Source organism: Vicugna pacos, chromosome 10 (genome assembly GCF_048564905.1).
Source record: "Vicugna pacos chromosome 10, VicPac4, whole genome shotgun sequence".
In the NCBI taxonomy this organism is placed as follows: Eukaryota; Metazoa; Chordata; class Mammalia; order Artiodactyla; family Camelidae; genus Vicugna; species Vicugna pacos.
In genome coordinates, this window is record NC_132996.1 from 6,053,350 (window position 1) to 6,075,123 (window position 21,774).

Here is a 21,774-nt window from a genome sequence, read left to right on the forward strand (position 1 = left end):
TAAAAAACTTCTAGGAAGTAACCCATTAGTAAGTTGAAGAGTGTTGAAATTATAAAACATTGATTTCAAAACAAATTCTAGAACTGTACACTGTTAAATATTTCATCTATAAAGAAACATCAGGAAAAGCTTTTGAGCTTTCCACACTGGATTTTTAACTAAGAAACACAGCATATATATATGTATTTTCTTTGTGAAAATTAACGGGCAGTAACAATACTGCATGTAAAGAAACAGGTAAACATCCTCTGCTTCCCACCAGTTTCCCAGAATTAGATACCGTTAGCAGTAGCCATTAACAACAGTGACCACTGCTGAGGGCATCCTGAATTTGTTGGTAAGGTCTTTTTCAAACCTAAGGTTATGAAACTATTCAAAACCACAGATATGGAAGAATAGGGTATCAAAGGATGAAGCAGGAACAACTTTGGAGAATTAAACAGAAGTTTGTACAAAATATGCAATAGAACCAGTCTCCCTGGCTAATAACGGTAAGCACTTTTGGTTGTGTTTACCTAAATGCTGCTGGTACCTATGGATACAAGCAGGGCTACACGTTTTCGTATAAAGAGCTCTCTTAAATGACCAATTCAAACAACCCTGTTTATCTACTGAAGCTGGGATTTATTCTCTTCAGAGGCATCCCTTTCTTTACCTTCTGAGTATCTCAAGCATTTCAGCAGAGCACAGAGCAGTGCACCCACATGGGGTGCAGCAGAGACCTCACAAGCAGGCAAGAAACAAAGCAGGCTTTGTTTCCTGGGGGCAGGGGGCAGGGCAGCTAGAGAAGGAAAGAACAGCATTACCAGCTTCTTCCTCCCTGTGAGCAACTACCAAAACCCCAAACGTTTCCAGTTTTAGCAAAATTTCTAGAAGGTAAGAAGAAAATGAATTCCTAAAATATGACAGAATTAAAAAAAAATAATATGCTTCATTTTGAAATTCAGAGCCTGCTGCTTGGACCATGAAAAAGCAACTGTTTCAAGTTCTTAACAAATCAGTCCTGACAGCTTTATGGTGGTGAACCATTCACTCAGCAATTACTGAAAAGTAAGAGACGACCTTCTTAAAAAGAGAGGAGGTCATCACCATGGGTTCTTTCCAAATTTCACTCTAAACATCTGAATTTTCAAACTTTCAGACAATATTTAGGTTTATATAATTTGTAAGTTCAACCTTGGAATGTTACAAAGTACTGCAGATCTGGTAATCAGTTGTAGACTTTGAGATAAGGAATTCAATCCTAGTAACTTCACTCAGCGTAAATTTAAAATCAGAAACAACTTTTGAACTTTTAAGACATTAATTTACATCGAATCCCCCACAACACAAAAAAACTCTGCTTTAATATTTTATCAAGTTTCGGATACTTCACGTTTACATATTAGCATGACTGTATTAGTTTGTTCGTAACATTTAGAAACAAATTTTAGGATTTTCCCCATACCGACAAGGGTACTCAAGACTATAAAATAAAAGGCCCATTAAAAGAAATGAATGCTTTTCTAAAAATACAAACTAATAGGTCATCTGTCAGTCTTTCTAAAGACTGAATATACCTTATTATCGATATACAAAAGATGTTTCACAACATTGAATTAAGGCAATACCTAAATGATGATGCCACGCCCAGGAATGATTTTTTTTTTTAAGTTATCCTGGGAATATGAAAACGGATATATGTGTGTTCACGTATGACTGAAGCATTATGCTGGCCACCAGAAACTGACACAACATTGTAAACTGACTACACTTTAATAAAAATATGTATTTAAAAAAATTAAAGTTATACTGAGACATGTCACCCTTTTAATAGTAGTTTTAACATGTTCATAGAATTGTGTAGCCATCATCACTATCTAATTTCAGAACATTTTCATCATTCCCGAGAGAAACCCCACGTCCTAGGTAAGCAGCGTACTTCCTGTTGCCCCTCCTCTCATCCCTGGTAACCATTCATCTCCTTTTTGTCTCCATGGACTTGCCTATTCTGAACATGTCATATAAAGGAATCAAACAACATGCAGCCTTTGTTTCACTGAGCATGTTTTCAAGATGCATCCACGTTATAGTATGTATCAGCATTTTATTCCTTTTTATTGCCAAACAACGTCCCATTGCGTGAGTGTACCACTTTTGCCAGTCTGTTCATCAACTGATGGATCTCTCTGCTATTTGCACTTTTTGACTATTATGAACCATGGGGCTACAAACATCCAAATGTGCAGTGTTCGGTGTGGACATGTGGTTTCCCTTCTGAAGGGGGCATATGTATCTAAGAACGGAATTGAATTGCTGGGTCAATGGTAGCCCTATGTTTAACTTTCTGAAGAACTGCCACGCTGTTTTCTAACGTGGCTACATCATTTCATAATCCCATCAGCAATATATGAGGGTTCCAACTGCTCTACATTCTGGTCAGCACTTGTCTAAAAGCTTGTCTTTGATTTTAGCCATCCTTCTGAGAATAAAGTGGCAACTCATTGTGGTTTTGTTTTGTAAGATGTAGTAACAACTCACCTCCTCTAAAACTCTACCCCAGGTCTTGTCCCAGGCAAAGTAGCTGCTCCCTCCCACACTTTGTACCTCTCTTCCTTCCCAAGCATCAACGTCTAGGGCCCCAAAACTAGGTTAAAGTATTGTGTATCTTTGAATTGTTCAAAAATATCAATAGCAAACATCTTTATTTAGGTCAATTTGATATCGTCTTCTTCAACCATCTATCAAAAAGCCTGGTATGAAAATTCATTATGATGGTATTTTTCAAACAATAAAAGGAAGGAGCTTAAAAAACATTCAACAGAACATTTTCTCCTCATCACCTCATTAAGTAGTCTAGGGCAGGACACGGGGATTGCTAAATGAAGTGAGGAGGAGAAGGGAGAAAGGATTCTCACCAGCTTTCAGCTCTTTCAGTCTCCGGGATATAACTGTGTTTTTTCCCCTCTACTATGAAAATAAAGTTGAAAGTCTAGTTTGGAGAGAAAGTTCACATAATTAAACTATTGGTCTAAATAGAAGGGAAATTGTATTTTAAAATCTACCTGCCATCATGAATTCATGTTAGATTAATGAGTAATCAGTCTTGCTAATAATAGTTTTCCTCCTAATTACATGTAACTTATTACTATTAATGCTCTTTCCCAAGGGGAATTTATAATTTAGAGAAGATGAACACCTGAGTTCTGACTGATAAGCACAAAAATTGGTCCTTTTATATGGTCCAGATCTTGACTGGCTGCTTCTTATCTTTTAATGTCCCTCTTCAAAAAAGCCTCCTCTGACGGCCCCACATTATTCCCTTTCATAGCACATTGTTTATTATCCTTCAGTATACTTAGCATATTTTGTAATGATTTATTTGTAATGATTTATTTACCCTGCGAAGCCCCCCTCCCTGATTGCCAGCACATTGCCTGGTAGGTAACTGGCACTCAAATATTTGTTGAATGAGTAAATAAATAACTGAAATAGTCTCTACCCCCAGTTAGCGGGAGGCGCTTAGTAATGCACAGGAGCATCTCCAAGTTGAAGCAAGTCCAGGATGAGTTCTGAAATGACCTCAGCAACAAGGGTAGCAGAACAAAATGACTCTAAAACAAAACAAGGACTATGAACCACTCCCCTTCCAAACCATTCTGATTTATTCCAGCAGAAATCTATTTGACTTTTCCCTTGGGAAGTCTATAATCTTTTTTTCTGTTTCTTGTCTCTGTATCTCTGGGTTGGCACAAAAAGTGGCATCACCAAACGCCTCTTCTGCAGCACATTTTATAAGATACCTGATGTTAATTCAGAGTTGATACAAATATAACTTGATACATAGTCTTTTCTTAAAAACAAATTTTTTGTGTGTGTTTGAGGTGAGGGGCTTCAGTAACACAAAGAAATTATTAATGTAAATTATCATTCAGTGATCTTTGGTGACCTTAAGCTTTAAGTTTAAAAATTCTATATGAAAAACTTCTTAGGTAAACAAGGAAAAGTATTTCTTTACTGTACCATTATTTGTATCATTGAACCATCAAGTAGCAACTATATACTAATTTAACTTCACTAACATATGTCTACTCACCCTTGGCGAGTAGGAGAGATTGCTTACCATGACTGATAAGCTATTTTGACATCATCCTCCTGAATGTAACAAATTTAAAAAACAAAAAACAAAACAAAACAAAAAACCCCAAGAAACAAACTACAAACCTCAAGTGTGGAACTAATTTTGATATTCTATAATCTTATGCATTAAAATATTTATTTCAGGAAGTGTTTTTCTAAGTAAAAAAAAAATGTAGTAAGGGCAACAATTATAGAAACAATCTCTAACAGTATGTTTTAAATTGGGTTTCACTAAGCATGTGGCCTGGCATTGTACTTCAAATCACTTACAGCAGGCTTTCTATCATGGCAACTTTATGGGAGTTCTAAATTTTAAAAAGAAAGCATACCAAAATGTACCATCTTTAAGGCAGTAAAGCCGAACCCTGCTAACATAAGCATGTTTAAACTCCTACATGCTTCTAAGAGTCTGAATGTGGACAAAACTTAGCTGTTCCACCCAGCACTGCCCATCCCCCATCAGCTCTGTCTGCCTGAGCACACTCACCATGTGATAAGGCTTATCTTTAGATTAAAGGTTGAAAGATTTCCCTATCTCCTCTTCAAAGGTAATTCCCAGCTGTGTCCAGAGGACCAAAGCTAAACTTAAATGGTGCAATAAATCGTTCAAAAGTACCACTGAAACTTCAGCGCACTCAAATCCATAAAGCTGTTGAGAAGTAACCTTAAGCACGGGTCCAAAGCAGTCACTGAAGAATTCATAACCTAGCATATTGTATTAAATTAATAGAGGACTGGAAATAGTCTTAAAAAGCATCCAGCATAATCCAGTCACAGTTTCCGGATGAGTTCAATTAAGTCAAAAGAAGTCAGGTATCTTTCTGAACAAGCTGGTTACACTGTGATACCAGAAGAACTTGGATCTCTGGATTCCCACCTGAGTTGGTAAATCTGCATCACAACTTAATTCGCTTCAACTCAGTATTATTACGTTAACGACTACGTAGACAAGAGGATGCCAGCTAACTTCTACAGTACATCCAAAAAATGGACTTTTGGAGGGCATATAAAATGCCAGGTCAGAACAATGTTGTAACTATTTTCCTCACTGGATAAGGTGTATTTAAAAACTATGCTGAGTATCACATTTAAAGAGGTACTAGTAAAATGAAAGGTTTCCAGAGATGGGAAAAAAAACCCAGAACTCGAAATGCATGAAAAAAATTGGAGAAATCACAGCTGAAAGAGAACACTCTGGGATTAGAACAGTGTTCACAAATTTGAAGGGAAGTAAATTTCTGGATAATAAAGGGACACAATTTCTGGTCGTTAGAACCTTCTTTACATAGGACAGACTGCCTTGTAACACGTTAAACTAGTCAAGGTCAAAGCTGAGGTTCGAAGGTAATCTCTTAAGGATAAGGTAGATCTGAGGCGTGATACTCCATCTGGGTGGCTTCCCTGTCTGCTCCAGAGATACTACGTTTCTCTCCTGTAACTGGATACTCACTCCCTTTGGGTAATTTCCTCAAGATGAGTTACAATACAGCATGTAAGTAAATGGGGGATTAACCACTGTCATCTTCCCTCCGAATTGCCATGTGTTAGTATTGATGAATTAGGTGTATTTCTGAAAATTAACTGCATGTAATCTAAATTTCTTTAAAATTCTAGGTGTCGAAAGATCAAGTTCATATTCTAGTTCTGTCACTTAATCTACAATCTTGGGTAAATCATAATTTCCCTAGATCCCAGAGGAACTCAAACTTGGAGCACTATTCCTTACCTCTCTCAGCATTTTTTAAAACATACGCTGGTGGTTTGGGGAGTCACAAGGACTGGGTAGCACCATGGCATTTAGGAGACCAGAGCCAGGGGTGCTGAATAGTCTTTAGTGCCCAAGCACGTCCTTCCTCCTCCTTTGAGAAATGCTGATTAGAGGAATTACAAATTCCTTTTCAGGGCCAAATTTCATGAGGTTTATCTGCTAGGAAGTTTTAGTTAGCAACGGCTCTTTTTACCTCAAACACACTGAAACATCTTTTCCTCCCCACCCTAAGTAGTTAATAATGTAGTTCACAATCAAACAGTGACATTTTAAGATCACCAGAGAAGATTTAAAAGAGTGTAAGGAAAACAAAGGACAAACAGCCTCTTGTTTTTAATGCATGGACATCAAGCGACCTGCTCCAACAAAATTCAAGTAACTAGATGGTGGTATTCTGTCTGCCCAAGACTCCACTAACTAGAATTACAGATCTAGTTTCCACAGCCGTTAGTGGTTTTTCCTGCCTCTAACGGAACAGACTTAGGTATTTAGTTGGTGTTGGGTGCCTTTTCATCAAAAGCAAAATATAACAGCTATCAGAAATATCGGACCTTTAAGGGAAAAGGCTAATGAATGTCTAAACAGTTGAAAAATTTAACAGACCTCTAATCATTGATGCAAAATATTTCACTTTGCTAAGAAAGATGTGCCGAACAACTTTTGTCTTTGGAATTTAATAGCAAGTGTGTGTTTTCATTAGGGCTTTTATTGGAAAATGTTCATCTGGCTATATTATGTAAAACAAAAATTCTACAACATACAAGGAAAAATTTAATGACCTGCATAATACTCAAGCATCAACTTCTTTAACACAGGGTAAAAATATTCATAATATGATTCCTTAAAAACAAACAAAAGCCCTCTTTTTTCAAAGCCATTAAATATCAGCTAATTCTTACTGCCACTGGATGTCACTTCATGGTTTGTTACAAATTACTCATCAATGCTCTAAAATATAAATGTCAAAGATATATAGTTATTAGGGAGGGGCAAGATAGGACTATAGGATTAAGAGATACAAACTTCTGTGTATAAAATAAATGAGCAGTAAGGATATATCGCACAGCGCAGGGAACTGTAGTCATTACTTTGTAATAACTATAAATGGAGTATATAACCTAAAAAAACACTGAATCACTATGTTGAACACTGGAAACTAATACTGTATATCAACTATATTTCAATTAAAAACATTTTTAAAGGCATATAGTTTTTAAGTGTTAAAGAACAAGAAAATCAGATTAAAAAGAATCAATGCACAACAAATTACTATTTAATTTCTTGAATTTGTATGAACAATGTATAACTCCAGGTGGGATGTGAAGGACTGATAAATTATTCTAAATATAATTACTCTAAGGCCTCTGATAAAGAACAGAAATATAAAAGAGGCTAGCGTCGGAAGAAGGCGAGTGATAAAGGTAAGCTTAGACAGAGGTGAGATGTATCTTCCACTCTAAAATGTCAAAAACATAGTTCAATTTGACTTACGTAAGAATAGGTAAATACCTTAATTTAGATTTGGGGAATATAGGAAAGCAAACTGCACAACCATGAAAGCAATAACCTCTCATTTGTTGGTGTTTGCATGGCTCAAAGGGTCAGAAAGGGGATAGTTTATATTTTTTTGGCAGATAAAATGCAATACACCATAGAACTTGAGATTTCAAGGAAAATTCCTTCTAGTTCAGCAGCTAACAGCCTGTCTCTATTTGCTGTCACTCTGCATCAGAGGAACCCACGCTTTTTTTCTCCTTTCCTGCTCCCCTTCAGTTACACTTGAGCTCTCTGACTGAAAAGGTCTGGAACAGATTAAAAGTCGGGCCACAAAATAAAAAGCTTTGGCATGTTGTCAAGCCTGTCTGGAATACACATACACAGTGGGCCCAAAAAGGGAAGCTAAAAGCAGTAAGAGTGTTTTATGAAACCTTTTTTTTGGCATACCTAATTGTGTGCTCGTGTGTACATACGTGTTCAAGATAGGAAGGAAAATTCTTCTTTTTTGATACTTTCTCCCATTTAAAACAAAAGACCAAGTTGTGTGTGTAATTCATGGATCTACTTAAGCTCACTGCCAAGTTACTTTATTTCACTTTTTATTAATTAAAAATATTTTTTCTTTTTTTTAAAAAAAGCTTTGTTCCAATTCCCGATTTTTACAGTTAGCTAAGAGTTAATCGTCATTTTTCATAACCTTAAGTAGAGGGGGAAAAAACCCACAGTACCATTTAAGAAAATTTCCAAAACATAGACAAGCTGAATTCATTTCATTACAGATGATTTAAGGAAACATGGCTGTTACTGTTCTAGTCCATACAAATGGCAGCATTTAGTAAATTCTCTACCTTACTTGGTTTCCTGTTTCAACCTCAAGGGCTTATTCAAATATCAAATAGAATCTGAAGTTGCAAATTATTAAATGCACCCAAAAAGGTCTTGAAGCTCAAAGGCTAGCATTTAAACCAAACCGGGTATCTGTCAAAATGACAGTCTGTGCCCTGAATCCACCTCTGACTTGACGTGAATAGGCGTTCAATCAGTTCATGAAGCTGACCAGTCAGTCAGTTTGGGGCAAATCCGAATGTTGGGGTTTTAAAAAGGTATGCATACATGCAGACACAGGAGATCTGCTCAGAATGGGCCTGACAGGGAAGTTATTCTACCCAACCAGCTCCGGGCAGAGTTTTTTCTTTTCCTTTTTTCCCCCAGGATTGTGTTTTGATGGCATTCACGGAGTTAATTCCCTTTTCCCGTAAGGGCCCCAGAGTTGTTGTTAGGTCAACCCCTGTAAAGCTTCAAAGGTTCCCTGTCCCCTCAGCCTGACCTACTCAGCGATCTGCACATTGTTTTCATTTAGCTGCATCCAGTCCAAGACGAAAGCTTTAAAACCACAATGGTCTGCTCCTTTTTAGATTCATTTTTCCGTGGCTTTGGAAAAATATCTCAGAAACCCAACTGAAGAAACGGAAAACAGCGAAAAAAAATATGGATAAAAAGGCCCTAATGAGCTTGTATACTATCATCAAAATGTGCACACTGGGGAGGGGAGTCCTCCTCTGTGCTCATGGTAATTTCTGTCATTTGATTCGGAGGGAAATATGGCTTTGTTTTTTGTTCCCTAAATGAAAAATAAAGAGAAAAAAAGTTTACTTAAAAAAAAAAAAAAAAAGAGGGCCAGAAGTGAAGATCAGGGAAAAAGTACTTTCATTGGTCTATCTCTCGAGTGACCAGGTCCCCCCATCCCAAATTTAGGACAGAAAACATTGCAACACCCAGGCACAGGATGGCACTCATTCTCTCTGAAGTCAGGCACAAGCAGATACCAGGTCACTGACGAAAGCCGACAGCCAGGTTTTAGATGAAGCATGACAGCCTTATTACTACTGCAGCTAGAAAGACCATTTCCAACAAGATCACCATGTTTCCCCAAATGTGAAAGGAACAGCAAGTCCAGTTAGTAAGCCATCACAACATTCCCCCAACCCGATGCAGAAGTCCAAGCTAAAGAGCCGATTCAGACCTGAATCTCTCAAGTTGAAAGTGACAGGTATAAAAGTAGTGCTGACAAAGCTGGGTGGGTGGTCACTTTCTAAAACTATAAAGCGATGCAATTTAATTCAAATGTACCTTCCCAAATTCGCACACCAGAAAACAGTGATCAAAAACATCTAAAAAGGTTTTGAGATGAACCTTTACCAAAACGAGGGTCAAGTCTGGGGTCTAGCCAAGAGGTGGTCTTGTTCTTATGGTTTATATAGTATATTTCTCCATCCTGAGTCATTGCTTGTTCCCATCCATCAGGAAGAGGACCTATAAATACAGAAAAAAAAATTACAGTTGGTTTTTATTTGGTGCACCTAAAAAAAAAAAGTGGGAAGAGTGCTAATTTAAAAGGAAAACACATCCTGACATAAACCAACTCATTAAAACAGAATTAGGCACGTGTTCAGAGAAGTAAGGTAAATCTACAACCTGATTCTTCTACCCTAAAAAGAATCTACCCAATAATAAAATCTGCATCCCCAAAGACACAGATGAAAAAAGGGACAGATTTTCAAAAAATCCTCTGGAACTCATGACCCAAATAAGTACTATTACTGTCAGTACAAGACATGACATGCAGCAGCTCTGGTGATACCCCCAGTCCAGTCAGCTCTGTGACAGTGCCTTCCTAGGGACTCTAAGGGTCTTCAACAAGGACTATATGCAAGTGCTCTCAGAGCGCCTGCAGTATCACAAACATTCTGCTTAATATAAAGCACAGTTTCGCTAAGCCTGCCAAGTTCCATTTATTTTCATTATTTATGTGATTGGCTCATACCAAGAAAACTATCACAGAGAAAACACAGTCCAAAAAAAAGCTTATTTTTAAGCAGCCCATAAGTTCCTAGGAGGTGGGGATTGTGGCCGGAAGTTTAAGTTTGTCAGAGACTTGGGAAGGGGACAGGGTAAGTACCACAATTGCTGGAAGGTAAATTTCTCAGGAAGAAAAAGAAAAGATATAACTTCAAAGCTACAGTGTTTAAACACACACACACACACAGACAAATTTCTTCTGTATAAGCACAGGGAATTGTATTCAGTATCTTGTAGTATTACCTTTAATGAAAAAGAATATGAAAACTGATATACGTATGTATATATGCATGATTGGGACACTGTGCTGTACACCAGAAATGGACACGTTGTAATGGACTATACTTCAGTTTGGAAAAAAAAAAAAGCCACAGCGTGAGGAAACAATCCTTGGGGCTAGGACTACGGAACACAGTAAGCATAAGAAGATTATTCCATCTTCATGAGGGATGGAAGCTAGGGAGCTGCCTTTGAGAGGTAACAGCAATGAAGAGAGGCCCCAAATAAATGACTAAGTTCAAGCATATTTTCTCCTCGTCTCCTTACTTCTTCATTCCCCTTCCACTTCCTATTCCTACCAGGAGTCAGGAGAGGCTAAGGTAAATGGGAGAGTCCAAGTAAAGGCCTAAAACTTTCCATCTGTGGACCAACATGAAGCGACCGCCTATGGTGCACCAGTCACTGTGCTAAGCGCATTACACACATTAACTCATCTAATCCTTCCAGCAACCAGTGACACGCAAGCCGCAGTACTATCTCCATTCTAATGAGGAAACTGGGGCACACGGTGGTGCAGTCTCAACATCACAAAGCTAGCGCCAAAAATGACACTCAAATCCAGCAGCCCGACTCCTGAGCCATTTTCCTCATAACTACACTTCTGTGTATTCATCTCCCGCATCCAAGACCAGAGACAAAGTGCGCTTCCTGCGCAAAAAATGGAACACGTTCCTTCTTTCTGCACTGGAAGTCCAAGCCAGCGGTGCTGGTAAGTACCTTTGTTAAACAAACCCCTCACACAGACCCAGCGGACCCAAAGCCCTAATTCTAGGCCACTTTCATGTGTGTCAGGAACAGGCCAATTTGCTACTATACTGTTACCAAAGATCTGGTCTGATGGGGTCAAAACCCTGTCAGGAAACGGAGGCATGTGAAACTAGAGTGTTCTGTACTCTTAGAGAGGCCACAGGGGCAAGACCCTCCCTCCTCCAGTCCTGGATGTGGAATTCTGTACACAATGCCAGCCACGTCCAGGGCTGGGAATCTGCTGTAAGGATCCCATGTTGAGTAACAGATAAATCAGAAGCAAACTTGTTTAACACAGATAAATCAAACCAGTTTGCTCCGCAGCCTTCACTGCCACTTTGGGCTCTATTTTCCCACTGGGAAGATAAAACTGAGTACGAAGGAAGGGTCTGTTACTACTTTTGACTGTGAAGACGGCTCAATGATAAAATGCTTCTGAAAAACAAGCGACCAAAATTCTAAGCTCCTAAGACATCATGATGATGAACAAGTCAACAGAAGTCACTGGATGCCACTGGGAGCCTCAACCCAATGACCCCAACAGACCTCATGATAGCGTCCAAACCTGCCTGATAAAAGGGACTCCCTATCTTTAAAACAACAACAACAACAACAAAAAACCCCCCAAAAAACAAAAGCACACAGGATCACTGTCTACCCTGGCTGTCTGAGTCAGAACCAAGAGCAGTATCCTGGAGACAAACGAACCTTCACTTTCCGCTCCCCTCACTCCACGCTGCAGGCTCCACTTACATTCACTCTGACTGATCTGTTGTAGTCTGTCTTAAGAATTCAACCATCAAGAGTTTCCAGCTCTTTTTCTTAACCACTATCAAGCTTTCTTCCTTGATGCCTGACTTCTCCTCTCCTCTCCTCATTCCTGTGTCTTCTATCAAACAGCCACCAGGGTGTTCTTAAAATACCACCTACTCAACTTTTATGTGTCACTCTGCCTTTAAAAACATTTCCCTTGCTCTCTACCAACAAAGGGAAAATGCCAGCTGGACTCATTTCTCAGTAAGTCTTCTTCACACACCCAATCCTCACTCCACCCTCCAAGTTTTCACAAAATCATGCTGTCTCCTTGCATGTACTATTCCTGTTACCACAGACATCCTTCTGCGCCACCCCTTATAAACTCTTACTCATCTTACAAGAGAAAGCTCAGATGTCACCTCTTCAGTTCAGTCTTCCCTGATTACCCCACATAAAATTATTAGTTTCCTCTTCTACTCTGTATTAACATTTAACAGACTGAACTGTACTTACTTCTTTACATGTCTGTCCTCCAGACAGTAACCAGCCACTCACCTTTTAACTCACAGGCTAGTAGCAGAGTAACTGCTCACTAGACACTTAATGGAAGAATGAATATCCTGCCTTTTGATTCTTTGAAATTTCTATAAATGAGCTTAAAATCATGTAGTATGTACTATTTTCAATTAATATGCTTATAAGCAGAATACGTGAATAACATGTTATTAATCCAGTGCCTTCTGTTCCTTAAACTTTTTGTTCATAAATATATCCATTTTTATACTTTATTTGAAATTAAAAAAATGTTTAAAATTATAGAAATACATAATGGAAAAGCAAAAGTTTCTTGTAACCTAATCCCCAGGGGAAAAACTGAACAACTTCAGTTTTGTGATGTGTTCTGGGTTTTTTTCTCATGCACATTCTGTAACACACATGCATAATCACTGACGTCATGTACCAGGCTCGCATTATTCACTTAATATGTTATGGAACTCTTTTCTTGACAAAACACGTTAACTCTCTCTTGTTCTTTTAAATGGCTTCACAGATCTTACTGTACAGGTATATTAGAATTAATTTATCCCCTTTCCCAGTGTTACAATGTCAGAGTTGTTTCTAAATTTTTTTTCTTTTGCTGATATCAATAATACTGCAACACACAACCCCTGGGGGCAGCGATGGCAGAAGCACCTCACTAACTAGCTCTATTACTACTATCACATGCCCTGTGCAGATCCCACCATGCAGATGAAACACAGCGACACTCAGACACGTCACCTGCCCAAGGTGGACAGTAAACTTCCCCAAGGTGAAGATTTGAACCCAGGCAATCTGACTTCCGAGCTTCTGTTTTTAAACTACACAATATGCTGCCTCCCAAAGATACAAATACATTCCCCCAAATGCATGCACGTGTTTCTATGCATTAGATTTGCAAACCGGAAGAGTGACTTTATCCCTTTATTCACAAGATTAAATCATTACGTATTTATCGTATCTAAATTACATATTCATCAAGTATTTTTCATACATAAGTAAGTGTTTAGTATTTCACTAAAAGCTATCGACTTCAAAAATTAAATCCAGGAAATTTTTCACTAGTACTGCTTTGTTGTACACCATAAACAGTCAAAAACAAGTAACTTATTTTAGGCATTAAGATATAAAGGAGAGACCAGCCCAGTACAAATAAACAGTGTAGCGATTGTTGCCTGTTTTCTCACCATTATTTCTAGTTAAAGAATTTAATAATGTACATACAAAATAGAATGATTACTGTAAAATTAATTTTATAAGTACTCAAAATTGATACCAAATATATATGCTAAACAGAAAAGAATGCTTTTATATTCATTTAAGTCGTTCCTTTAATACTGGGTGAAAATTTAATGTGTGCAAGGAGATGGTGTAAAATAGGATGTTTTCTTTACATAAAACGAAAGCTACTGATCAAAGGCAAAGGAGTAGATGAGGAAACAATACCTTTAAACAGCTTTGTACCACAATTCAATCCTTAGCAGCAGAAAAAGAAAACCGAAAAGAAACAAATCTTCAGTCTTAAAAAACAGTAACAGATCTGGGCTTTATTCACACACAAAAAAGAACTGTTAGTTAAATGATCCTTAGACAATATCCAGCAACCTGATAAAGCAGGCTTCTGAGTCACCGTAAACTACCTGAGGGGTAACCATGAGAAGCAGAGAAAAGAAGAGTCATACACTCTCTGAGCACTGAGTTGCACAGGCCACTCAGAGTTTGATTTCAAGCGTACGTTTGGGCTGGAGTTGGAATGAAGTAAGGTCCGTAAGGCCAAGGGGAAATCTGGGCTTCTCACAAAACTACATTTGCAAGAGGAGACTACAGAGATAGACCAATATAAATTTAGAATGCCTCTGAGTTCAATTTATATCCTGATTTCAGTGTGTCATAAACATTATAACTTCTCCAATATGGAGTCTATAAAATAAAGCAGATACAAGGTACAATTTTTAATTTACCTAAGATGATCTACAACAGTGGCTCTCAAGCTTTAGTATTTATCAGAATAGCCTGGAGGGCTTGTGAAAACCCAGGCTGAGCCCCATTCCCTAGGATTTCTGATTCGGTAGGTCAGGGTTTGGGCCTGAACACTCCCAGATGGTGTTGGCGCTGCCGGGCTAAGGAACATGCTTTGAGAACCACTGACCTAACATTAACTACTTGTACTTCTTCAGCTGTATAGAACTGCTTCTTGAATGTATCTAACTTAGATAAAGCTACAGTTATTCATTGTTAGGTATCATGGGCAGTTCAGAGACCACAGAACTGAGCACCACACGTCTGAGAACTGCACACAGCCACGTCTGCTAGAGCAAGACGAGGCAAGCGGCTCGACACCCGCCAAGATGGCGCAGAGTCCTAAGAAGGGCGATGCTTCTCCTTCCTGAAAAACTGAAATGGCCCAAGCAACTAGTATGAAGTCGAACAAAATGCACTTCTTGTGTGTGCTCTAGTGGCCGGACAGAAGTGAAGAGCAGGACTCTGGAGGCAAGGTGAACTGATGATGTGCCCAATGGGAAGTATTACTGGTAGCTTACCTTCAAACCATTTTCAGCTGAGAATTCTTCACTTTCTCATTTCAAATGAAGAACCCTATCTCTGTGCTGACAAAATATTTTCTTCATACCTAATGCCATAACACTTGTCACACAGTATTACTTGGTTATATGTGGTTTCTTCCAGGCTAAACTGAAATTCCTGAATGCAGGAGTGTATATTATGCATTTTTCTATTTTATTGTAGAGTGCTACTACTCAGAAAGGGCATGAATAAACACTGGCATTAATATAATCAAAATAAATTCAATTAAAATCTTTTATTTTTACTTATGAAGGAAAATATCCTATTTCATCCTTTCTACCTAAGTTCAATTTCTCCATTATTTGGTATCACTTGAACTGAAGGCACAGGGATACAGCAAGCTATTTTATTCAGTATCTACTGAGCCCCTACTATATTCAGGCACATTCCAGGCCCTAGAGATATAGCAATAAACAGAACAGTCCCTGTTTCATGGAATTTATGTTCTAGCCAGGAAGACAAACAGACATGCACAGTACAATGTTCATTAATGAGAATTACAGTTGAAAAATAAAAACCAAATCCCAACCCCACCCCAAAAGAAGGAAATCTGGTCTTTCCGAAATGTGGACCAAGAATGGCCACACTGAGGATGTGACCTTAAAGCTAAGACTTGAACGCAATGCAAGTCAAGCACGTGATAATCTGGGGCATGAGCATTCTAGTCGGGGGAAGCAGTGAGGCCAGTATGAAGGGGGCAGAATAAGCAAGGAATGAGATACGAGGGCTCACTTTGTTTTTATGATCAAAACTCAATTAGAAAAGCTTTTAGCATTTCAACCAGTAAACAGATGAATCGGTAACACCTAAAGGGGACCACCAATACTAAAGGACAACCAATTTCTCCAAACTCATGGACAACCTTTAAACAAGGAAGAGGCAACAGTGAACATTTTCACCCCAGATCACATTTATGTACATTAGAGGTAGGCCCTCAGACAAGGAAAAGATGTGGGAGTTTTCCAAGGCTGGGCTATCACACCTGACCACCACGCAAAAGTCTTCTGCAGAAAAGGAGATTACCAAAAAAAAAAAAACAACAAAAAACCACAGGCCCTTCAAGGTAAAGAGAAAGAGGTCATCCTTTTAGTAAGATGTAAAGAGGGTGAGAAATTTGAATTTGAATAAGAGACAGTGGTAGGCTAGAATTAAAGTAATTCATAAATTGGAATTACTTATTCTTGGGGAAAATAAGTTTTTATGCAGAACTGACTACTACTGGTTGAATGATAATTTATCTACTACAGCAAATACTAACTTCCTCCTGTATTTTAAAAACAAATAAAATACTTCACATGTCATAATACTGAAGGTGACTCAACACCAATTTCCTGCTCTTGCCTAAGGACCCTCTTGCATCAGCAATGACTAACAAACCATTTGCAATGTCTAATCAAACAAGAAAATCTTGATTATGCCACAAGTTAGACGATCAGCCTCTCCCTCTCACCTGCCCCACAATTCAGGGATCAAGAAGTCACCCGGGACACTGAAGGTTCACTAAACACACCCTGATGAGAGGTTCGAAGTACAAGACTGAAGCAGTGTCCTTAGAATGCTGAGAGGAGCAGATGGAAAAGTCGATGCAATGCATCTTTCAAGAGAAATCTAATTCTGACCAATTTCAGTTTTGAAATTCTCGTCTCTTGTGTTTATGATGAATCACAAACTGTACTTGCTCCGTGCAAGGCATTGTTCTAAGTTCTTTGCAAGCAAATATTAACTCATTTAATAGTCCCGTGGCATAGGTCCTATTATCATCCCCACTGACAGATGAGGAAGTGAAGACACAGAAAAGTCGCCCCAGATCGCTAGCCCAGACTAGTAAGTGGCAGAAACTATATTTAAATCCAGATAGTTGCAGCTCTCCAGAACACATCCTCCAAAGTACTGAACTGCAACACGATAAACATTAACTAAAAGTAGTGTGTTTTTAAAAATTTCATTTCCTAGAACTTTTATGACACCCCACTGCATCAGTCATATCCATACAGATGACTCCTACATCTTTAATGCTTCTCACAGGGTCGACGCTACTGCCCTCTCCACTGGACACTGACACCTCACAAAAATATGTTTTCATGTTGAGGTGATTTTACTTTCAAATGCAAATGCACCTGTTCCTCGAAAACTTTAATGCAGACTTTCATATTTCCATGACTAAATTTTAGCAGTAGCCTCCCAATTGGTTTTAATCAACCACAGCATTAAACATCCTATTACCTTAAGAGCATCTTGCCTTAAACCTCCTCTGAGGAAGTAGCTCTACGACTCAGAGCTTCCTAGAACCCTCAGGAAAAATCCTCAGATCTTTACTGGGTTGGGGGAAGGGTATATAGCTCAAGTGGTAGAGCGCATGCTCAGCACCCAAGAGGTCAGGGGTTCAATCCCCAGTACCTCCTCCAAGTGGAAATCAATGAAGAAACCTAATTACCTCCCCCTCAGAAAACAAACAAGCCAAGCCAAGCCAAAAAACAAAAAAACTTTATTGGGTTATATAAGGTCCTCTGTTGTCAGGCATTGCATAGCGCTGCACAGGTTCTGAAAGCATCCACCACTACCATCATGCCCTCCTCACTCGACTTCTTTCAACCCTTCAAACTTCTCTCTCTCTCCAGGACCTCCATGCAGGTACCCTTCTCCCCACCCTCCTTGCTTAGCTAACTCCTACTCATCCACACCATCCCCACAGTGAATGCTGCTTCCTTAAGAGGGCTCTGCCGGCATGTAGTTTCCTCCCCTACTGCACCAGGTGCTTTCTCTTTGGTAAGATGATCCCATAGCAATAGTCATTTAGTAATCCATTCAATGTTAGTCCTCCCGCTGCAGGGCTTTTTCACACCTGTCTTTCCAGTACTTGGCAGGGTCATGCACTTTTCACCTCCACCTATATCCCCAATGCACCCACCCAAGGCCGGTCTCTTCTTAGCCTCCACTGTTTTTACCCACTGAAATTCTACTCCATTCTCATGCTTTATCTTTGCGATGCTTTTCTCAGTTCCTTTCCCACTTGGTAATACTTTTCTCCACCTACGAACTGAGACTGCATTCATTTTTGATTTCTTGGATGCTTACCACAGATTGTCTTGCAATTTGTTCTTTTGCGCTGAGTTTAACTATAGGCCAGGTATGGGAAAAATTTATCATTCTGCCCTAGAATATAGAAAAAGAGTTCTCCATTTTTTATGAGTGGGCATGCTCAATTTTGCAAGCCTGCTGAGAACAAAGATGGCAACATTCATTGGAAACTACCACTAGGTTGGTTTGATCTTGCAGACTTGTGGTTTCTAAAGTACATGAGACTAAAAATATATTCACCCTTACTCTTTGCAGTTTTGTTTCCAAAGGAGTCTTCCATAGAAACTGACACCTGAAATTCATATGACTGACCTTATAAGCATTAAACAATTCTTAATAAAGTTCTGCCCACGCTACTAAAATTTTTAGGTACACTCGATGGAAAAAGGGTTGTCATGTAAAATAAATAGTATAATATCATTGTTACAAACTTTTTCGGTGGCTTCAATAAGCCAAACCTGGGACAAGTGTATATAAATAATTTATAAAATCAAGTTTTGGTCAAAGAAATGATTTCTCTGGTTTCCAAAGGAACAGTTTTATTCTCAGAATGAAAACTGACTTACAGCGTGCAGCTCTAAGTTAGGAGTTCAGGTTTTGTCACTTTCGTGTGCTGACCTAGAGGCTGGAAACTAAAAAGATTATAAATACACTGATGAAACAAACAAAGACAATGGTGGATGCCAATCCACTTTCCCCCCCTCAAGTTCAGGTGCTCTCCTGTGTCTTACAAGTATCTAAAAGATTCTTCTGCCCAACTACCAGAACCAAACCCCCTGGAGATCACAATGCACAGTTAAGAAGAAGCTCGGGGCTGTGCGTCTGGAGGCTCAGACTGGAATCCTGGCACTGCTGCTTACCTGTGTTACACTCACCAGCGTAAACTGTGCCCCCGACACGGCGCTCATGTCCTCGTTTAGCAGATGCCTCACTGTACTCATTTGACTGATTCCAACCCCTCTCCCTATCAAGCTCTAAGTCTTGAAGGAAGCGTCTTGATTTTTTTTTGGCTTTTGTATCCCTTGAGCTTATTAGCACTACCACGAAACACAACCAACGTTTGCTGAGCTGAAATGACTAAGAACTTATCTCTGAAAAGAATGATTGATCTTGGTTAAGTCAGTCTCTCAGATCTTTAATTTGTGCTTTTATAAATCATATTTTTTTAAACTTGGTAACATTCTACAGTATTTTTATATTAAATGGCCTCTCATATGAAATGATGGAATCATTCATATGTATTAGGCACCTAGTAAAGGTTTTTTTCCCAACCAAAAACAGGAATAACAGAGTGGATCTTTAATAACATTCCTATGGTTTTAAGTTTCCCATTCCAGAGTCTTCTATCTGTGTAGTCCATGAACCAGCATGACAGTATGACTTGGAAATCTGTTAGAAATGCAGACTCTCAGGTCCTACCCCTGACCTACTGATTCAGAATCTGCATTTTAACAAATCACCAGGCGACTGACTCCTCCACACATTACTAACTGAGAACCACTGATCTAGAATACAGCAAACTAATAAGGCTTACTTGTTTTTCTAGACTCTTTCATAGAACTATCTACCATTAATCCAAACTTTATACCAGTTTAGCAAAAGTATCAATATTACTTGGTTTAAAAACAAAACAAACACAAAGACAAAACCCCAATCACCTCTGATGCATTATGAATGAAATTAAACTCCACACACAGTATAGTTTACAGAAAACTGAAAGGTTTAGATTCAGACAGACCTGGGTTTAAACCTTGAATCCAATACCTGTAATTATTAGCCTTCTAACTCTGGGCAAGCTCCTTAACCTGCTTGATGCTCACTTTCCTTATCTAGAAAATGGGGATAAATACTTTCTCAGTTAATTGTTGAGGATTAAAGGAGAAAATGCTTGACAAAGGGCAGGGCTTACAGCAGGTATTTAAAAAAAAGTCAGTTCCCTCCCTACTCTTTCCTGGAAGTTCTGCCATTTTGTTCCAACAATGTATTTAACTTCTAAAACTTGTGTATAATATAAAGAGGTGGGTTTATGAGAAAAATAAACCTAAGTCTCGAAATGATCAGATAACAAAAACAAGGAACCCACAGAAGGTTTTCCCTTCCACAGGGGAAGGGCTCTAGAGAAGAGTCACATTTTTAATGGTCTTCCAGATCTTTCAAGCTCAGACTTCTGAGCAATCACACAAAGGCCCTGAGGATGTGTCTCTGGTCTCATCTCTCCACCATCCTGTCACTAGTTATATGGTGCTGGGGGCTTCAGGCTCAGTACTCTCTCACATAATGCTATCTTCACCTTCCCCTTTCTTCAGCAAACTTAACCCCTACTCACCTACTAAAATTCAGGCCCCAAATCCAATCACTTCTCACCACTCTGGTCCATTTTTTCCCTAAGTTAATGCAATTACCCCCTAAATAATCTCCCTACTTTAAAAAACTTATTCAGATCATATTTCTTCTCTGTTCCAAACCTACAAGTTCCTATATAATATGGCTTCCATGCTACCTTTCACTGACTCTGTTCCAGCTGCAATGGCCTTCATGCTGTTCCCCAAACGTGCCTTGGCATGTTTCGAACTAGCTACTGTATTATGCATGGGACATTCCTCCCCTTTTCCCCAGATATCTGCATGGTGCTCAGTTCATCCAGATATTTGCTCAAAAAACACCAATTACAGAGGTGTACACTGAAGATGCTGTCTAAAATTATCATTTTCCTCCATCCCCAGCCAATCACTCTCCGACCCTGAATTGGGTTTTCTCTTTCCATTTTTAAGTATCTGACACATGGTGTTGTTCATATTCTGTATTCTCATGATTTAGAAAAGTGCCAGCATATCTTAACTATTTAATATTTACTGAGGGAATAAATGAACCTCTGGCTCCTTAAAGATGTTCTCTGTCCTCTGACGACTGATTCACTTGTTCCTTCTCTACCTCCTCAGCACGCCTCTGGTAACATTTATTGTTGTAATTATACAGAAAAAAATTGCCTTACCTTGATTCCACAATTCCAGTGGCCATTACAATCTCTAGTACAAAGTAGAGCATTTGATATTTGTTGAATGAATGATTTAGAAAGGGAACAATTCAATTGTCTCAAGGTGAAACTGTTTAAAATCATTTTCCTGTTTGTTATAGCTGGATGAACCTCCTAGAGGGAAAGGCCACGGGATAAGCTCAGAGAACGTTCTAACGTGCAACTCTTTCTTCAATGTAACTTTAGCGAGTTTTTTAGATATTAACTTAATAGCTTAGTGTTAGTATGTAAATTTATAAAAGATTAGCTTTCTATAAGCTCATTTAGACTTCAGAATGTTCAAATAAAGCAATGATCTTTTGCTATAATTTAATAAAAGTTTTACCACCTATTGACCTTACTGACATCAAAAGAAAATATTATTTTAGAAAACTGTCCATTGTTGAAAGATTTTTTTCATTTCACTAATGCTGCCTATATATGGTAGTCTATGGATATCATTTTTAAAGACTTAGCATCTTAATCTTTCACACAAATATTCCTCTCATGAGTCATAAAATTACTGTAGCAGGAG

The 21,774-nt window shown here is 38.7% G+C and overlaps 1 protein-coding gene across 8 annotated transcripts in view; it reads right to left on the bottom strand.

Moving 5' to 3' along the window:
• Window positions 1–21,774, bottom strand: part of YAP1 (Yes1 associated transcriptional regulator) — a 107,931-nt gene that overhangs the window by 26,815 nt on the left and 59,342 nt on the right. For 4 of the 8 annotated variants that reach the window (XM_072968909.1, XM_072968904.1, XM_072968907.1 and 1 more), the window contains exon 4: window positions 9,578–9,697. In XM_072968909.1, the coding sequence (XP_072825010.1) occupies window positions 9,578–9,697 (120 nt within the window). The remainder of the gene's footprint in view (window positions 1–9,577; window positions 9,698–21,774) is intronic. The other 4 variants (XM_072968906.1, XM_072968910.1, XM_072968912.1 and 1 more) reach the window with 1 other exon arrangement.